The 17,430-nt window shown below is 53.9% G+C and overlaps 1 protein-coding gene across 1 annotated transcript; it reads right to left on the bottom strand.

The window, feature by feature from the left end:
• Nucleotides 1-1,751: 1,751 nt before the first annotated feature.
• GJD3 (gap junction protein delta 3) lies at nucleotides 1,752-3,169 on the bottom strand. The gene has a single exon (XM_006270793.3). The coding sequence runs from the start codon at nucleotides 3,131-3,133 to the stop codon at nucleotides 2,243-2,245; it is 891 nt and encodes a 296-aa protein (XP_006270855.1). The 5' UTR covers nucleotides 3,134-3,169; the 3' UTR covers nucleotides 1,752-2,242.
• Between the last annotated feature and the right edge of the window lie 14,261 nt (nucleotides 3,170-17,430).

Genomic DNA, 17,430 nt, shown 5'->3' with positions numbered 1-17,430 from the left:
AGGTGCAGCAAGGCAGGGCCTGGCCAGGCTCCACCTGCAGTAGGAGATGGTCCATGCCTTGTCCTGGGTGCTGGGGTGCACCTCAGGAACTGGCATGGGGGCTGCTTTCTTTGCAGCAGCTCAAGGGTTAACAGGGGGGGAGGTGTCCTGTTTGTGGCAGGGGAAGGGTTAACGGGGGGGGGGGGAATGACCAGCAGGGGTGGGGGGTTGTCCTATTTGTTTTTCTTTTCTACCTTTTTTTCCAGTGGTCTCAGGGCGAGTCTATCCCAGCCCTCCCACAACAGGAAAGTGTGTGTGTTGGGGGAGCCTGGCCCCCAGCCAGCACCCCCCTGCTTTGTTGCACCCTGCCACGAAGACCCCCTGGGTCCTGGCAGCTGAGGCTCAGCCAAAGCAATGAGGCAGATGCTGACAAAGCGTTGAGTTAGGAGACAGAAGAGTGGGGAACCTGCCCCACATCCTGCAGCCCCACAGCCCCATGCCAGCTTAGTCTTGCCCTGGGCTTCCTCCCATCTCACACTTATGATGGCCAGTCCATGGCCATCGCTGCCACCCCTGCTGTTCAGCCACACGTGCCTGCTGTTCTCCATTACCTGTTGAAAACCATCCGTCCACACGTTCTCACCCTGGGCTCGGCCCAGCCCATGAGGCTGACAGCACAGGCACGAAAACACAACAGCTGCCACATTTAGCCCACACATGGCACACATAAAAGCAACCCTGTGCCCATGCCCGGGGCCTGCGCAGACTCCCCTGGACGTAGAGCACAGCTGCAGCGTGTGGGCCGCCTCTGTGCAGCATGCAGGCCGCCTCTGTCCCCCGTGTGCACTAGCACACTCCTGGAGCAACGCAGCTGTACAGCTCTGTGGGACTTCACATCTTTACATGATGGCAAAAGGTTGAAGCCCAGAGCAGCTGGCAGGGTTCTGGGCTTGGAGAGGCAGGATGGGCCCACTGTCTCCCAGGGGGCTAGTGACAAGCCTGGTGACTGTCCTGGCAACTGCTTTTTGGGGAAAGCGGTGTTTCTAGCCTGCAGGAAACCCTGGCGTTTGGAGCTTAGCACCTGCCCCAGATTGAACGCCTCCCAAAAGATTTTGCAGAACAAGCAGAGTGTGCTGGTGATCTCCTGTGGTCCCCACGTGTGGCCAGGTCCATGCAAGGGCCCAAGCTCCCCCATTACCACTGCTCTTCTTTATTCAGAAAACATATCAAAGCTGAGGCATGAAAGAGCCCTTGGTCACAGGCACAGCTGACACCCCCCCCCCCCCCCCCAGCCCCAAGTGCCGAGGGCAAGGGGCCCCCGCTGTGCTGTGGAGAGGCCAAGGCTACCAGGCCAAAATCACAGGGCGTGATTGCTCCTTGCTGGATTTCTTACATCCCTTAAATGAACGCTCAGCTCCTTTCAGGGCCAAACCAGTGCTCTCACCACTGGGGCCACGCAGCCTCCCCTACCCGCTTCTGTCAGGGTGGAGATTAGGAACAAAAAAGGAACAAAAAAGAATTGCCTCAGACCAGCCATCTCACCCCGGAGAGTGGATGTGGAAAGGGAGAAGGAACTGGGTATGATCAGGGATTTTTTCCACTGTTCCTCACTCAGTTGCAGCCACCAGCATTTAGGGTCTAGGAAGAGCTGATTCAGAGGCTGTATCCTTAACTCCCATGCTCAATAGCTAGTGGTGTCCTTTTCTTCCAGGAATTTGTCTAATCCCTTTTTACGTCTGGCTAAACTGTCAGCTTCCACAACACCTAGCAGCAATGAGTGCCACACCAGAATGACACACGGTGTGAAAAAGTACTTCTTTATGTTCGTTTTAAACTTACCACCTACTAGTTTCATTTTGTGATCTCTAGTTCTTGTATTATTGCAGCTTCTAGGGCCTAGAACAAGCCCTCAGCTCCACCTCTCTTCCTGTGGCCTGGGCTGGAGACAGCAAAGCCAGGTCCCAGCACAACACAATGAGGTCCCCCGCTTGGTGAGGTGTCCATGCATGGGCTGGGAACCACAGGTCATCTTGTTGCAAGGCACAAGACAGGCCCTGCCAGCAGGGGCACTACCAGGCAGTAGAGACTGCAGGGTCCTACAGGTGCTTGTTGCTCTTTGTCTGAAGGTCACTGTGGAGAGACTGAAACAGCAGCATCCCTGGCCCTTGGGGGCTGAGAACCAACACGGCTCATCTTGATGGCGCTTGGCTCTGTCCCTCTAGCCAGTCAGGTCAGGAGCGTGGAGCGAGGAGGGAGCTGGGCCCTAGATGGTGAGATCGTCCCTGCTCATGGAGGGGGAGGCCTTACTGCGTGGGATAGGTTCTTTGGGCTGGAACGGGGCTGCGGCCTTGTAGTGCTCGGGGGCACTGCTGCAGGGTGACCCCTGGGTGCTCCTACTCTCAGGGGGCAGGAAGCACTGGGCCTGCTCCTGGGCCTGGTTAGACCAGTTGTCCTGCTGTTCAGTGGCGGCAGCAGTGGCACCAGCTGGGTTTGAGGGGCTGGCGGACTCCCGTCGCTGGCACTGGCCCTTGTACAGAAGGTGGGCCAGCTCCACCAGGCTGAGCCCTGCAGATGCCATTCCCACCACAAAGTAAAAGTGGATGAAGATGGTCTTTTCGGTGGGCCGGGACACGAAGCAATCCACACGGTGAGGGCAGGGTGCACGCTGGCACACGTACGTGGTCTCTACCTCGAAGCCATAGAGCTGCCACTGCCCCAGCAGGAAGCCGACTTCAGCCAGGATCCGTGTGATGACATTGGCCACGTAGACGGCCCGGATATGGCGGCGCCGCTGGGTGGGCTGTGGCCCCGCACCACACTGGGAGCCGCCCTTCCCAGTCCTGGCCATTTTGGCAGTCTGGTGCATGGAGTAGATGACAAAGAGCACAGCGGGGGCCGAGAGGACCACCACGTGGAAGACTAGGAAGCGGTAGTGGGAGATGGGGAAGGCCCGGTCATAGCAGACCTGCTTGCAGCCTGGCTGCCGCGTGTTGCACACGAACTCCTCCTGCTCGTCCTCGAATACATCCCCGCCCACCGTGGCCAAGATCAGGATGCGGAAGATCAGCATCACCCCCAGCCAGAAGCGCCCCACCATGGGCGAATGCTCCTGCACTGCATCCAGCAGCGAGCTCAGGAAGCCCCACTCCCCCATGGCTGGGGGTGCCTCTGGTGGTGCTGCCGCCGCTGCTGCTGCACTGGGGAGAGCACAAGGTACACCCATCAGCTGCTTGCCTTCCAGGACTGAGGGGCTGCAGGGGGGAACCCAGATCTCCATGCATCTGGGGCAGGAGCTGCAAAATGGGGCCCTTTATTGCCCCTAGCATCTGGAGCTTGTGGGAGCAGGGTTGGGGGGGCTTCAGCTGCTCTCAGGATATTCTGGAGCCCACCGGGGGTGTTTTGAGATGGGCCGTACCCATCTCTATGAGGGTTCATCCCCACCCACAGCATCCCACAGCCCACTGAGTGTGCCAGTGAGTGTTTTGTCTCCAGCAAACACCCCAGTGCCAACAGCAACCTGGAGAGCAGGCCTGGCATTTGCATTTTCCAACCCTGCTCTCCTGTGCCCAGCCTGTCTGCATGGCCCAGGGTTCCAGCCTGGTGATGGTAGGACAGGCTCTGGCCAGCTGCTTGCTTCTCTAGGGGGCTTTGCCTATGGCTGGGAAGCTACCCTGATGAGACCCACTCTTCCAGAGCAGGGGCAGGAAGCAAGGCCCTTGGGGGCCAGTGAGACCTTTCCAGTTCCTGGCTTCCCCAGCCCATGCACAGAGCAGGCGGTCTCCTGCCTCTGCTCCCCAGAGGGCACCGCTGGTGTTGCCAGCATCAGGGCACATCTGCCCTTGGCTGGCCCAGACTTCAGCCCTGCCCCTTGCCTAGCAGAGAGTGAACCTGCTGGTCTCAAGGCAACAGGAACAACCCTTAGGAAGCAAAGCTCCCTCCCTCCCTCCTACCACAGTTTAAAGCCAGAAGACTGGACTCAGATGTACTGCAGGGGGAGGAGGGGTGTCCAGAAGGGCAGATGAAACAGGGCCTGGCTTCCACCACTGTCACCCTCTGGGGCAGAACTTGCCCCCTCCCCCTGGGTGCTCATGAGAGAAGCCCAAGTATAGGCAGCGAGTCAGGGCTCTGGACTACGGTTGTGGGGAGGGGTAGCAGAGTTTCCCCCTCCATGTGACCAATCCCATCACTTGCCCCATACCCTCTTCCCTCCCCCAGTCCACCCCCCCCAGGGCCTGGTCCCAGCACAGAAGGGCAGGGGCTGGCATCTGTTACCTGGAGGCTGGCGCAGTCTCACCTTCCCGGAGCTGGTGCAGGGGCTGCTCATGGGTGCCTGGCTGGTCTCAGGCTGATAGGGGCTCTCGCATTGTCCTGTCCCTGTCCCCAGGCTGGGCTGGGCTGGGCTGTTCATGGCTTTTCCTGGCTGCTCCGCCTGGAGCCTTTTAAAGAGACAGTGCAGTCCTCACAGCCCAGCCCTGAGCATCCCCCCCACCCAGGGGAGCTGGGGGGAAACCCAGACATTCTCTCTGAGACAGCTTTCAGGCTGGCATGGCAGGTGCATGGGCACAGAGGGCACAGACCCTGCAGCCTGAATCCCCTCATGGGGCCCTGGTAGCCCAGCCCAAGGCCACAGGCTTTCCTAGTGGCAGGGGGGAGCCTAGTATCTCCACTCCCTAGTAGGTGCAGCCAAGCCACCTCCAGACATTGCTGGCATAACCTCCTCCATGGTGGCCAAAGATGCAGGATGTCTCTGAGATGAGGCCTCGTCTTGCTGAGCTTGGAATTCCCTTGGGTCAGGGCTGGATTCGCTCTCCCTGCCTGGGGCTGCACGTCAGGGCCAAAACCGCTTGTCTCGTCCTCCCAGCATGACCCGGCTGCCCTGGTGGGGTCACTGGCCCACAGCAAGCCCAAGACCCCTGCACCCAGAGCACAGCTCAGGGAGGGGCCCAGGAGCTTCACATCCCAGTGTCTGGGCGGATGTAACTGCAGGAACAAGGGGTCTGAGACCTGCCTGTGCCAGCGCTCTTCAGGGGGCCAGCCTTGGGGAGCAGCTGCTGGGGAGGGACTGCTCTCCTCCAGCAGGTACCTCTCCGGCTGGCCTGTGGGTGATGCCCTCAGAGGTGGCTGGACGGTGGCAAAGATAATAGGGATGGGGAAGGCGGGGGAGCCTCCCAGTGTGAAGGGCTGGCTGGCCTGTCACCTGAAGATGCTGGAGAGCATGGTCTTCCAGGACAGAGGGGTGATAGCAAAGCTGCCCTGGCACCTGGGCCTGCTGCTGCCTCCCTTGTCCCCAGCCTCTGCAGCCAGCAACTGGGGTGGGCTCCTAGACCCAGAGATTGCAGCCCTGGCTCCAAGTGCGGCCCTTGACCCAGCAAGGGCTTCTAGACCCAGCAACTGGGGTGGGCTTCTAGACCCCAGGGCCCTGACGGAGCTGAGGCAGAGATGAGGTGACAGTGCCTGCTCCACCCTGAGCTGTCTCAGACTGTCCCTGACACCTACCAGCTGCTGATATTTTCTGTCCAGGCTTAATGGCAACTGCCTCTTGTGGGGAGAGGAGCCTGCAAGACAGGACTGGGCAGGACAGGGCCAGGGGAACAGAGGAACGGATGCTGGGGCCAGACTGGGGGAGCCTTTAACTATGGGTCGCCTTTAGGAGGCTTGAGCCTTCCATGGGCCACAGGCCACAGCCCTGAGTCTGCAGCCAGACGTGGGTAGCACCACTTAGGCTCTCTGGGAGGAAGGAGGCAGCACAGCCGGTGTGTGCTGCAGGGCTAAGATGCCCTCGTAGGCAGGGATGGTTCCACAAGCCTGTTCTGTGAGGAGGAACCTCCCAGAAGCTCTTGGTCTCTGTCTGCATGACCGCAGGTGCCCAGTGCCAAGCATCAGAGTAGTGAATGGTGGGGGGCAGCTCCCCAAACACCCTGAAGTCACCAGGACCTGGTACCAGAGCTGGAAAGACAGCGAGAGTTCCCCAGGAGATGAGGGGTATTGCTCTGATGGTTCCTGCGTCCCACTCCTCCTCAGCTGGATGCTCTTACAGTGGTTGTGGAGGTGGGGAGGATGGAGACCCTCTCTGTTGCCTTGAGGGAGGGTTGCAGCTGCTTTACACTGTGGTGGCACCAGCAGAGGCTGCCCTGCAGCCATACCAGTCCCATGCATGTGCTTGCCTGAACTAATGCCCACATGGGCATGGAGAGGTCCAGCTCCCTTGATAGCTGAGGCTGGGGGTGGGTCAGAAGGTGGGGTGCTGAGACCTGGGGACCATTCCTGAGCTCTGAACTTTCTCTGGAGGTTCCTGCAGAGTACCTGGCTGCACAAGCCCGGGGCAGCAGCCCCTCAGCCACCAGCATTTGGGACACATCTCAGCCTGGAGGACACATCTCAACCTGGCTCAGCTTCTCCACTGTGACACGGAGCCCTTCCAGCACCCTTGCTCAGGGCCCTGCATGCTGGGGAGCTCCCTGCTCTGACCCACGGCTGGACCTTCAGCTAAACAGGAAATCATTCCTGGGCTGGGACTTTGTGGTGCCTGGTTGTGAAAGCAGGGGCTTTCCCCTCTACCTCCCCCTCAAACACAGCTGCCGTAGCTTGGCCCTGGTCCCTGTCACCCTCTTCAAAAGTGCTTTCCTTGCAAACCCTAACCATTCAGCACTCCTCCCCCCCAGTAATTTTACTGGCTTTGCACAAAGACCCCCAGTGAAAATAAATGGCCCACTTAGTAGGTTGGACTCCCAAGTCACACTCCTAGACCTGACATGGGTTCAGTGTTAACTTGGGCAAGTGTCACTATCTGCCTCTGAGCCTCAGTTTCCCCACCCGTGTGTCAGGCAATGAGACCACTGAGACATGCCTGCCCAATCCCCCTTGGCCAAGCACACTTCCTCCTGCCTCTCAAGTTACTTCACCCCCTCAGTGACTCAGTTTCCCCATCCTAGTGGCCCTGACAAGGCCAGTCTTGGGAGCTTAGAAATCTGATCACCTGTCAGCCCCCCCCCCCAGCTTCATGTTGCATTTCTCTGGGAAGTCATCAATCAGAGAGAGGAGAGGAGGCGAGGTGTGGGGGGCATGGGGAGGCATAGCAATGATGTGTCTACACTGATTATACCAGCGTGTGTGTGCATGGGGGAGCAGCCAGAGGAGCAACTACCCAGATAAAGGAGGAGCCAAACAAGGCTTCCCATATCAAGCTTGGCATAGCCCTGATGGCTGACTTTCCAAAAGCTCTTGTTGCCATGAATGCCTTAAATAGAACAGCCCCTTGGAGGGGAGTGCTGGAGAGACTCTCCAGAGCCCTGGCAGTGGAAACTCTGACAGAGCTTTCCACACTTGACTGTCTGCCAATAGACACCTCGATGCCACTGATACGGCCCCATCAGGCAGCTCTGACCTGCCTCAAGCTACAGGTCTGGGTTGGCAGGGGTTAAGCTCAGGCACAGACAGATGGAGGGACACCACTCACACACCAGTGTTGATAATGATGATGAGGAGGAGGAGGAGGTGGAGGAAGAAAAGTCATAGGCTAATGCAGCTAACAGCACTGTCAGGGATCAACAAAACTCAGTAGGACCTGAAAGGGGTAGGCTGATGGCTGCCTCTCTCAAAGGGATTGGGATTGGGGCATCACAGATGGATTCAGATTTGGTCAATATAATTCTTTAACTTGTCTGTGTGGATCCCCAGTCACAGCCTCTCTGCCTGCAGGGCTGGAAATCTATGGTTTAGTGTACCTCATCTGCAGAGGAGTCTGTACCTCTTTGTGGACAAATGTGCAGCGCTCGCGCCGTGCTGTGTTCCAACCACACATTGATGTCACCACTTGTCTGCAAAGCATCCCGCGGGGACCAGAAACACTGCCCACTTGAAGGGGCTGCAAGGATCTGTGCTTTCTAGATAAAGAAACCTCAACTCCAAATTTAGTAGCTAGGACCCTCCGCCTTCCAGCAGGAAGAGTGCCAGCCAGGTCTCTACCTCTGCCTGGAACTGGGATGGATTTGTTCCTTCCACCCTGAGGCATTGTTAAGAGGTATGGAAGCACGAGGGATGCAACAACTTCAGCTAGGACAGAACTATGCCACAGACAAGGCTGGTTAATGGCGGTGGTGTGGGGGGTAAGGGTTGTATGATACAGCACATTTTAGCAGCAGCAGCATCCCAGACCCAGCTGCCCCTGGCCGGGTGCTGAGCTTTTTGGTGGTAGAAGAGTTCTTAAGCTGGGTCTGTCCTGGTGACTTCCCTAGTCCAAGTCCATGGGAAGCAGCCTGTGCTCCTCCTCAGCAGACAGGGTGAGGTTACAGCAGTGGTTCTCAACCCTTTTAGACTAAAGACACCTTTGGAAAATGCCAGCTCTTAGTTTTCACTCTTTTTTTTTGCCCAGAGAACCATAATAGAGAAAAGTTCTGTTGCAAAGGACTCAGGAAGCCCACGGCAGGTCACAGTCAACAGGTTTTATTATAGATTCCCAAGTGAAATCTCTGAGTTTATCTTGTTAATCATTTGCCCACCTGACAGTGGTAACATTGTGTGGCAACCTGTGGCACCCTTGAAAGGATTTCAAGGCAGCCCAGGGTGCTGTGGGACCCTAGCTGAGAGTCGCTGGGTTACAAGGTAGCAGTGCTTCATGCACAGTTGATGGAGGGGCAGGTCTCCCAGCTCAGAGAGCCAGTGGAAGTGAGCAGGCCCCCAGCTGCCAACAGGTATCATGACACAGTGGGGTGCTCTGATCAGACAGACCAGGGACACGGCACTCATCCTGTTTCCAGACTATTTGTAACAACCTTTTTTCCAGAATCCACTGCATTCTGTGTCATGATGACTTTTCCTTTACTAATCACAGTCATTTCTTCTCTCCAGTGCAAATGCAGATGCATCTAGCCTGCTGGTATGGCTCCAAAAAAACCCCATAAGCAGGAGCCAGCACAGCACAGACCTCAGAAGCTGCCCTGATCTCTGCCCCAAGCAGAACTCCAAGAAATCAGGGCAGGATCAGGGCCAGAGGAGGCTGCGGAGCTTGTGGCTGGCTCAAATAACATTCAAGCTTGCAGAGAAGCCCGTCCACACAGACCTCCCAGTGCTCCTCCATCCTCTTCCCTTTACAGACCCCTACCTGGCTGCTGTCTTACCAAGGGTGGGAGTGGTGGGAATGGTGGCAAGACTCCCACCTACAGGGGTGTCCCTGTGTCAGCGCATCTCCTGGCTATTCTTTGAAGAGGGAAGCTGTGAAATGAGGCCCTTCTGGGCTTGCAGTGACCTTGCAGTCCCAAATGCTCCCTCCAGAACCTGTACCTTGAGGCTACGGGCTGCCCCATGCCCTGGGGATGTAATGCAGCCTGCTTCCTGCCACAGCAAAACTGCCCAGGGAGGCCTCATTACTGAGTCAGCCAGAAACATCCTCCAGGTATCAGGGAAAGCCCAGTTTACAGGGCTGGGCAGTCAAGCACATTGGATTTGTTAATCAGGGCCTAGTTGTGCCAGGTGCTTTACACACACGGACAGACAACTTACAGTAGAAACAGATGAAGTAGCCATGAGCAGAGTGGTGGTGGGGGACTGAGGCTCAGAATGGGGAAGGGGCTCACCAGCATCTGCTGCAACAGGGTTAATGAGCAATTTTAATCACAAGCCAAAAATAGTTACCTGGCAGGGGAGATATCATGATCAACCAGGTGAAGGAGATACCACGATTGGTTTTTGGCCCAGGTGGTTGTGCTTGCTTGGCAAGGGAGACCCCCTTCTTCTTGGTGTTGAATGACTTGGTGTAGTTGAGGGTGAAGGCCTGCCCCTTGCACTGCAGGCAGCCCCCGCTACAAGGGTCTATAATGCCTCCAATGGGAAGATCTAGGCTATGCAATTTATGGTGATGAGGGATTGCCCTCAGGCTTTTCCTCTAGCTTGCTCCTTTGGCTAGGGACAAGTAAGACTTGGGGGCATCTGAACCCCAAGGCCCCTGGGCTTGGGGCTTGCACATAGAACGCCAGCCGTGGATATGGGAGTATTTGCAGTGCCAGGCTGAAGAGTCTGGGGGGAGGATACATGCCAGTGGTAGCTCTGGCAGACTTGAAAATTGAGTGCTGCCCAGTCCACAGAATTTGGAACTGCTTTGGCTGATTTGGCCTGAGACAAGACATTAAAAAAAAAAAAGCCAAATGCAAGTCACTGATTTAGTCCTGCAGCTCATCACATAGACAACTCCTCAGTGCCTACCAGCCAGTCCCATGAACACCAGACAGGGCCTACTGTGGTTGGTTGGTCTTCTTGTTGATTGGCTACCAATGCTTGTCGTGTGCCTTCACCCCCCTGCCCACGCGCCCCCAGCCTGGGCAGCGTATTTTGCCTGCTTTATTTCTGACAGGAGAAGTCTGAGGCTAGCACTTCCTCTCACAAGAGGCCTGTGATAACAAGCAGTATCTCTTTTGGCTCATGGCCAAACTCCTATTTTTCCCCCCCACCCTGTTTGGCTACTCCCCACCCTGGGCGGACACAGATCACTGCTCACCACCAGCTGGCTATCTCCCACTTACTTCCGACACATGTATGGGAACCACGTGAGGAGCCGTGCTTCGCTTTTATCTGCCTGCTGCAAAGAGTAGGCACCACCAGCGCCTCCTGCTTGCTTTCCTGGCACTCCGGCAACCATCCCGGGGGGTGGGTTATCATCCTGTGTTTGTGCACTAATGCCGAGGTAGACAGGGCTTGAATCCTGCTGCACCGTGCCAGGCAAATCTAAGCTACTAAACTAACAGATGATCTCCAAGCACAAAATCCAAAGCCTCATGCCATGCGCCTGGGAGGTCAGTACTAGCCCCTGGAAAGACAAAGCAGCTGAGGCTAGGGATTTTCCAGAGGCAACCAGCTAGTTGGGCTGCAGTTGAACTCCAATATTCCCAGCTCTTTACACTGCCACAGGAGGGGACACATGTGTCTTTCTCTTTACTGCGGAGAGTGTGATGCTCACAGCAGGGTCTTGGTAAGGTTGCATGGACTGTATGTGTACCAGTGGGAGATGCTGTGGAAAAGTTACTAAGAACATGCCAAACTTAACAGGCTGCAGGACTTTTACCTGTAGGAATCGCACCTGGGCTGGTCAGCTGCAGGAAGGAAACAGAGCCAATAGTTGAACTATGAGAGATTTTTGCAGGGTCAGGAGGCATTTTGGATAGTGACTGAATGCTCTCTCTCCTTGAGGAGCTGCTGTGACAGGCAATCGCAGCCTAGTAGAAAGCAGGGAAGATTTGCATCTCATAGACTAGTGTGTATGTACGTGCATGTGCACAAGCGTGTGTATGGGCCGAAGCTTCCTTCATCAGATGCAGCTTAGAACAAGGCTGCTCTGATACTTAGGAGATAAGAGCTACAGGCAAGTCCTCAGCAAGGCAAACAGGTTAACTCAGTTGGTTTCTGAGATTGGGCTGAGCTTGCTCCTCTTTCTGCTGATTTTAAATCCAGGCTCCCAGTTTGAATTTGTGGGGAGTGGCCAAGCTAGTTCAAGTCACAATGGTGGAGGTGTCCAAGCTGGTTCAACCACAATGCTGAGACTAGGTAAAGTGAAGCAACATTGGTCTTATTTGTTGGATCTGGTATTACTTGCCAAGGCAGACACTTCTTTCATTCACCAAATTGCTTTTGGACAAAAACATCAATCCCCATGACAAAAACAACCAACTTTCAGCTTTCTCAGAGGACTTACTTCCAATGCCTTGCCTGTACTTGGCATGAGGAGCTAAGACAGGAAGTGTACTTGAGACCACTACCACAAAGACATAATGATGGGTGGTGGTGGTTGGAGACTCCAGTCTGCAGGGGATGGAGGGATCCATTTGTAGCCTGATCTGTTGTCCTGGGAAGTCTGCGGCTTGCCTGGAGCCCAGATCTGAGATATCACAGAAAGATTACAAAGACTTGTCCGACCATCTAACTACTACCTTATGCTGCTCATTCATGTGGGCACCAATGATACTGTCAGGAATGACACTGACCAAACCAAGGGTGACAACAGGGCTCTGGGTGCAAGTGTGAAGGGGCAGGAGCACAGGTGATGTTCTCCTCAATCCTTCCAGTTAAGCGGAAGGGCCCTGGCATCCTGCAGGTCAATGCATGGCTGTGCAGGTGCTGTCACCACTAGGGATTCAACTTCTTCAACCATGGGATGTTGCTCCAAGAAAAAGATTGCTAGGAAGAGACAGGATCCACCTGACAAAGAGAAGGAAGAGCATATTTGCAGATGGGCTCGCTAAGCTAGTGAAAGAGGACTTTAAACTAGATTTGCCAGGAGATGGAGACCAAAGCCCCAAGGTAAGTGGGGAAGCAGGAGACCTGGAGGAAGCACAAAGAGGAAGGGGCAACAGGGGAGGCCTCCTCATTCTTTCTGAGAAAGTAAGGCAATCTGCTAGTTACCTCAAGGGTCTGTACATGAATACATGGAGCCTGCAACACAAGCAGGAAGAACTGGAAATCCTCGTGTAGTCACAGAACTATGGCGTGATTGGAACAACAGACTTGGTGGGAGCTCGCATGACTGGAGCACCATCATGGATAGGTACAAACTGTTCAGGAAGAGCAGGAAAGGGAGAAGAGGAGGAGGAGTTGCTCTTTATGTAAAAGAGTTGTATGACAGCTCAGAGCTGCAGTATGAAACTGTAGAGAGGCATGTTGAAAATCTCTGGGTTAAGGTTACAGAGGAGAGCAACAAGGGTCATGTCATGGTGGGTGTCTGCTATAGACCACCAAACCAAAAGGATGAGGTAGGTGAGGCTTTCTTTAGACAATTAGTGGAAGTTTCCCAATTACAGGCCCTGGTTCTCATGGGGGACTTCAGTCACCCCGACATCTGCTGGGAGGGTGATACAGAAGTGCACAGGCAATCCAGGAAGTTTTTGGAGAGTGTTAGGGACAACTTCCTTGTGCAAGTGCTGGAAAGGCCAACTAGGAGCTGTGCTCTTCTTGACCCGATGCTCACAAACAGGGAAGACTTAGTGGGGAATGTAGAATTGGATAGCAACTTGGGTGGCAGCGACCATGAGATGATCACATTCAGAATCCTGACAAAAGGAAGAAAGGAGAGCAGCAGAGTATGGACCCTGGACTTCAGCAAAGTAGACTTTGATTCCCTTAGGGAACTGATAGGCAGGATCACCTGGGAGGCCATTCTGAGGGGGAAAGGGGTCTAGGAGCACTGGGTGTACTTTAAAGAAACCTTACTGGGCGTGCAGGAACAAACGATCCCAATATGCAGGAAGACTAGCAAATGTGGCCGGTGACCAGCTTGGCTTAGCAGAGAACTCTTTGGTGAACTTAAACACAAAAAGGAGGCTTATAAGAAGTGGAAGCTTGGCCAGATGAAAAGGGAGGAGTATAAGAATATTGCTTGGGCATGAAGGGATGAAATCAGGAAGGCCAAAATGCAATTGGAGTTGCAGCTAGCAAGGGACATGAAGGGTACAAGAACAAATTATACAAGTATGTTAGCAACAAGAGGATGGTCAGGGAAAGTGTGGGTTCCTTACTGAATGGGGAGGCAACCCATGACAGATGAGGAGGAAAAGGCTGAAGGATGCCTTTTTTACCTCACTTTTTACAGGCAAGGTCAGCGCCCAGACTACTGCAGAGGCAGCACAGTTTGGAAAGGTGAGCAGCCCTCAGTGGTGAAATAACAGGTTAGGGACTATTTAGAAAAGCTGGATGTGTACAAGGCCATGGGGCTGAATGCAATGCATCCAAGGGTGCTGAGGGAGTCAGCTGATGTGATTGCAGAGCCACTGGCCATCCTTGTTGAAAACTCATGGTGATCAGACAATTGGAAAAGGAAAAATATAGTGCCCATCCTTAAAAAAGGGAAGAAGGAGGATCCAGGGAACTACAGACCAGTTAGCCTCACCTCAGTCCCCAGAAAAATCATGTAGCAGGTCCTCAAGGAACTCCCTTCTTGAAAGCACAGTGGCAGAAAGAGATCTTGGTGTCATTATAGACTCCAAAATGAACATGGGCCGCCAATGTGAGGATGCGGTCAGTAAGGCCAACCGTACCCTGTCCTGCATCCACAGATGAATCACAAGCAGGGCAAAGGAGGTGATCCTCCTCCTCTATGCGACACTGGTCAGGCCACAGTTGGAGTACTGTGTCCAGTTCTGGGTGCCGCACTTCAGGAGAGATGTGGCCAGCATCGAGAGGGTCCAGAGGAGGGCCACTCACATGACCCGGGGACAGTAGGGCAGACCCTATGAGGAGAGGCTACAGGACCTGAACCTGTTCAGCCTCCACAAGAGAAGGCTGAGAGGGGACCTGGTGGCCATCTACAAACTTACCAGGGGGGGCAGCGGGGAATGGGAGAGAGCCTGTTCACCTGAGCACCTCTCAGAGTAACAAGGAATAATGGCCGTAAATTGTTTGAGAGTAGGTTCAGGCTGGACATTAGAAAACGCTTTTTCAGTCAGGGCAGCTAGGATCTGGAACCAACTTCCAAGAGAAGTGGTGCTGGCTCCTACCCTGGGGGTCTTTAAGAGGAGGCTTGACAATTACCTAGCTGGGGTCATATGAGCCCAGTATTCTCTCCTGCCCAGGGTGGGGGGTAGGACTTGTTAATCTATTTAGGTCCCTTCAGACCCTACATCTATGAATCTGTTAATCTGTAATTTCTAAGCACTTGGAAAAGTGTGTTCAGGAACAGTCAGCATAGATTCACCAAGGGCAAGTCATGCCTTACCAACCTGGTTACCTTCTATGACAAGATGACTGGCTCTGGATGTGGGGAAAACAGTGGACATAATATACTTTGATTTTAACAAGGCTTCTGATACAGTCTTCCATAGCAACCTTGGAAGCAAGCTGAGGAAGTATGGTTTGGGTGAATAGTAGGGCTGTGCGAAGCTTCAGGTCCTGATTCAACTTGGAGGAGATTCGGCCTGATTTGGTGGCCGAATCTCTGAATCTGAATCAAATCAGGAGACCAGTGAAAAGGTCTGAATCGATTTGAAGCTCTCTGAATAAATTCAGAGAATATTTGGAGAGCTTTGGCGATTTGGGCAGTCTACACTGGCTGCAGCAGGGAGCTGGACCCAGACTCTGTGCTGGTAAGTAGGGGTAAGTAGGGGAGGGAGGGGGTGGAGGAAGGAGGAGGGGACCATGGGTAGACCCCAGCTAGGCCCCATCCCCTGCCTGTTCCCTCAGCCCCCCGTCCCCCCACCCCTCCCTTGGCTGCCCTGCCTGCCCCAGCTTCTGGCTCTTTGAAAAAAAAAGCCTGGTCTCACTGCTGGCAGGTGTGTGGGGGAGGCGATCCCTGCTCCCCCCCACTGCCCCACGCTGTGTGGGGGCTCTGCCCCGACAACTCTCCCAGCACACCCCCCCCCCCGCCCCCATGGCTGCCCCACCAAGCCCCATCTTCAAGCCCTTAAAAAAAAAAGCACCAAAAAAGCCACTCACCAGCTGCTGCAGTGGCCTGGGGGTGGGGGGGGCTGGTGGCAGAGTCCCCCCACGCAGCATGGGGCAGCAGGGATTGCCCCCTGCTGGGCAGAAGCTGCTGGGTCAGGGCTGTTTGTTTTTTTTTTTAAAAGAGCAGGGAGCTGGAAGAGCAGGTGGGGCAGCCATTGAGAGTGGGCGGGGTATGGGGGCCAATTTGGAGATTTGGCTGCGACCGAATCAATTTGGGACACTGAATCGAATTGCTGTCCCCTGAATTGGCCGAATCTGAAGCAAATACTAGCCACTTTGCAGAGGCCTAATGAATAGACTATAAGGTGGAAAGAACGCTGGATGGATTGTTGGGCTCACCAGGTAGTGATCAATTGCTAAAGGTCTAGTTGGCAGCTGGTATCAAGTCGAGTGCCCCAGGGGTTTTTGCTAGGGCTGGTTTTGTTCAATATCTTCATTGACGATATGGAAGATGGATTGGGATCTGGATGGATTACACTGAGCAAGTTTGCTGATGACACCAAGATGGGAAGAGGGCTAGGATTCAGAGTGACCTAGACAAATTGGAGCATTGGGCCAAAAGAAATCTCATGAGGCTCAACAAGGACAAGTGTAAAGTCCTGCACTTAGGACACAAGAATCCCATGCACTGGTACAGATTAGGGATGAACTGACTAAGCAGCAGCTCTGCAGAAAAGGACTTGGGGTTAAAGTGGATGATCAGCTGGATGCGAATCAACGTGTCCTTGTCAAGAAGCCTAACGGCATACTGGGCTGCATTAGTATGAATGTTGCTGGCAGGTCAAGGGAAGTAATTAATTATTCCCCTCTGTTCAGCAATGGTGAGGCCACATATGAAGTACTGTGTTGAGTTTTGGCCTCCTACTATGGAAAGGAAGTCAACAAGTTGGACAGTTCAGTAGAGGACAATGAAAATGGTTAGGGGGCTGGGGCACATGACTTATGAGGAAAGGCTGAGGGAACTGGGCTTATTTAGTCTGCAGAAGAGCAAGACTGAGGGGGGATTTGATAAAAGTCTTTAACTGAAGAGTGGTTCCAAATAGGATGGAGCTAGACTGTTCTCAGTGGTGACAGATGACAGAACAAGGATCAATGGTCTCAAGATGCAACAAGGGAGGTTTAGGTTGGATACTAGGAAAAACTTACTAGGAGGGTGGTGAAACACTGGAATGGGTTACCTAGAGGTGGTGGAATCTCCATCCTTGGAGGTTTCTAACGCCCAGTTCTACAAAGCCCAGGCTGATCTTGTTGGGGATGGTCCTGCTTTGAGCAGGGGGTTGGACTCAATGACCTCTTGAGGTCCCTTCCCATCCTCATGTTCAGATTCTGTGAACATAGTCCCAATACAGACAAGAACAAAACTCCAGCTTGAACCCCAGCTCCAGATTTCCTGCACCAAGATGCCCATTTGTTTTGCAAACTGCTGCACAAATGCTGGAATGTGTTCTTCAGTGGGAGAAAGCTGCCTCATTGGGGAATATGCTATCCGGAGCTAGGTGTCACCATGCAATTCATTTCCTTGATTTTCCAGATGGAAGCCAAGCATTGTACTTAGTGGCTTGGGCCCTTTGGGACACTGGGGGTAATTACACCCAGCTTTTGCTCCCTCCATCTTTCCTGATCATTTTTGCTAGCTATCAAAACCATCTGAATTGTACACGAGATGTGTAGGGCATGCCAGCCCAACCAAAAGCCTGCTCTCCACCCCAGAAAGCTGCCTAAACATGGATTCAAGCCTCTTCAGAATCTACCCTACTTTATCAAGTTAAAGTCGTCACTGAGATTGTGATCTCAAGTCATTGCCATGACAATGCTGCAGTCAAACTGGGCATTTGCACTGCTGGAAACAACTTAAGATCTAATTGGTGTTTATAGAACTGTGACCCTCTTGAGGATTACAAAGCAGTGACCCTGTTTGGACCTCAGTCTCTGGCAACAGTGGATGGGAGTTGAGCGCCTCTTCTCCCTGAAATCCCATGTTTCAGATCACTCAATATAAACAAAGTAGCAATGAGAATACTCAGATTTCAGCAT

The sequence above is a fragment of the Alligator mississippiensis genome, chromosome 4 (genome assembly GCF_030867095.1).
Source record: "Alligator mississippiensis isolate rAllMis1 chromosome 4, rAllMis1, whole genome shotgun sequence".
Lineage (NCBI taxonomy): Eukaryota > Metazoa > Chordata > Crocodylia > Alligatoridae > Alligator > Alligator mississippiensis.
The sequence above is the reverse complement of the archived record's forward strand: the minus strand, read 5'-3'. Positions and strand labels throughout refer to the sequence as shown.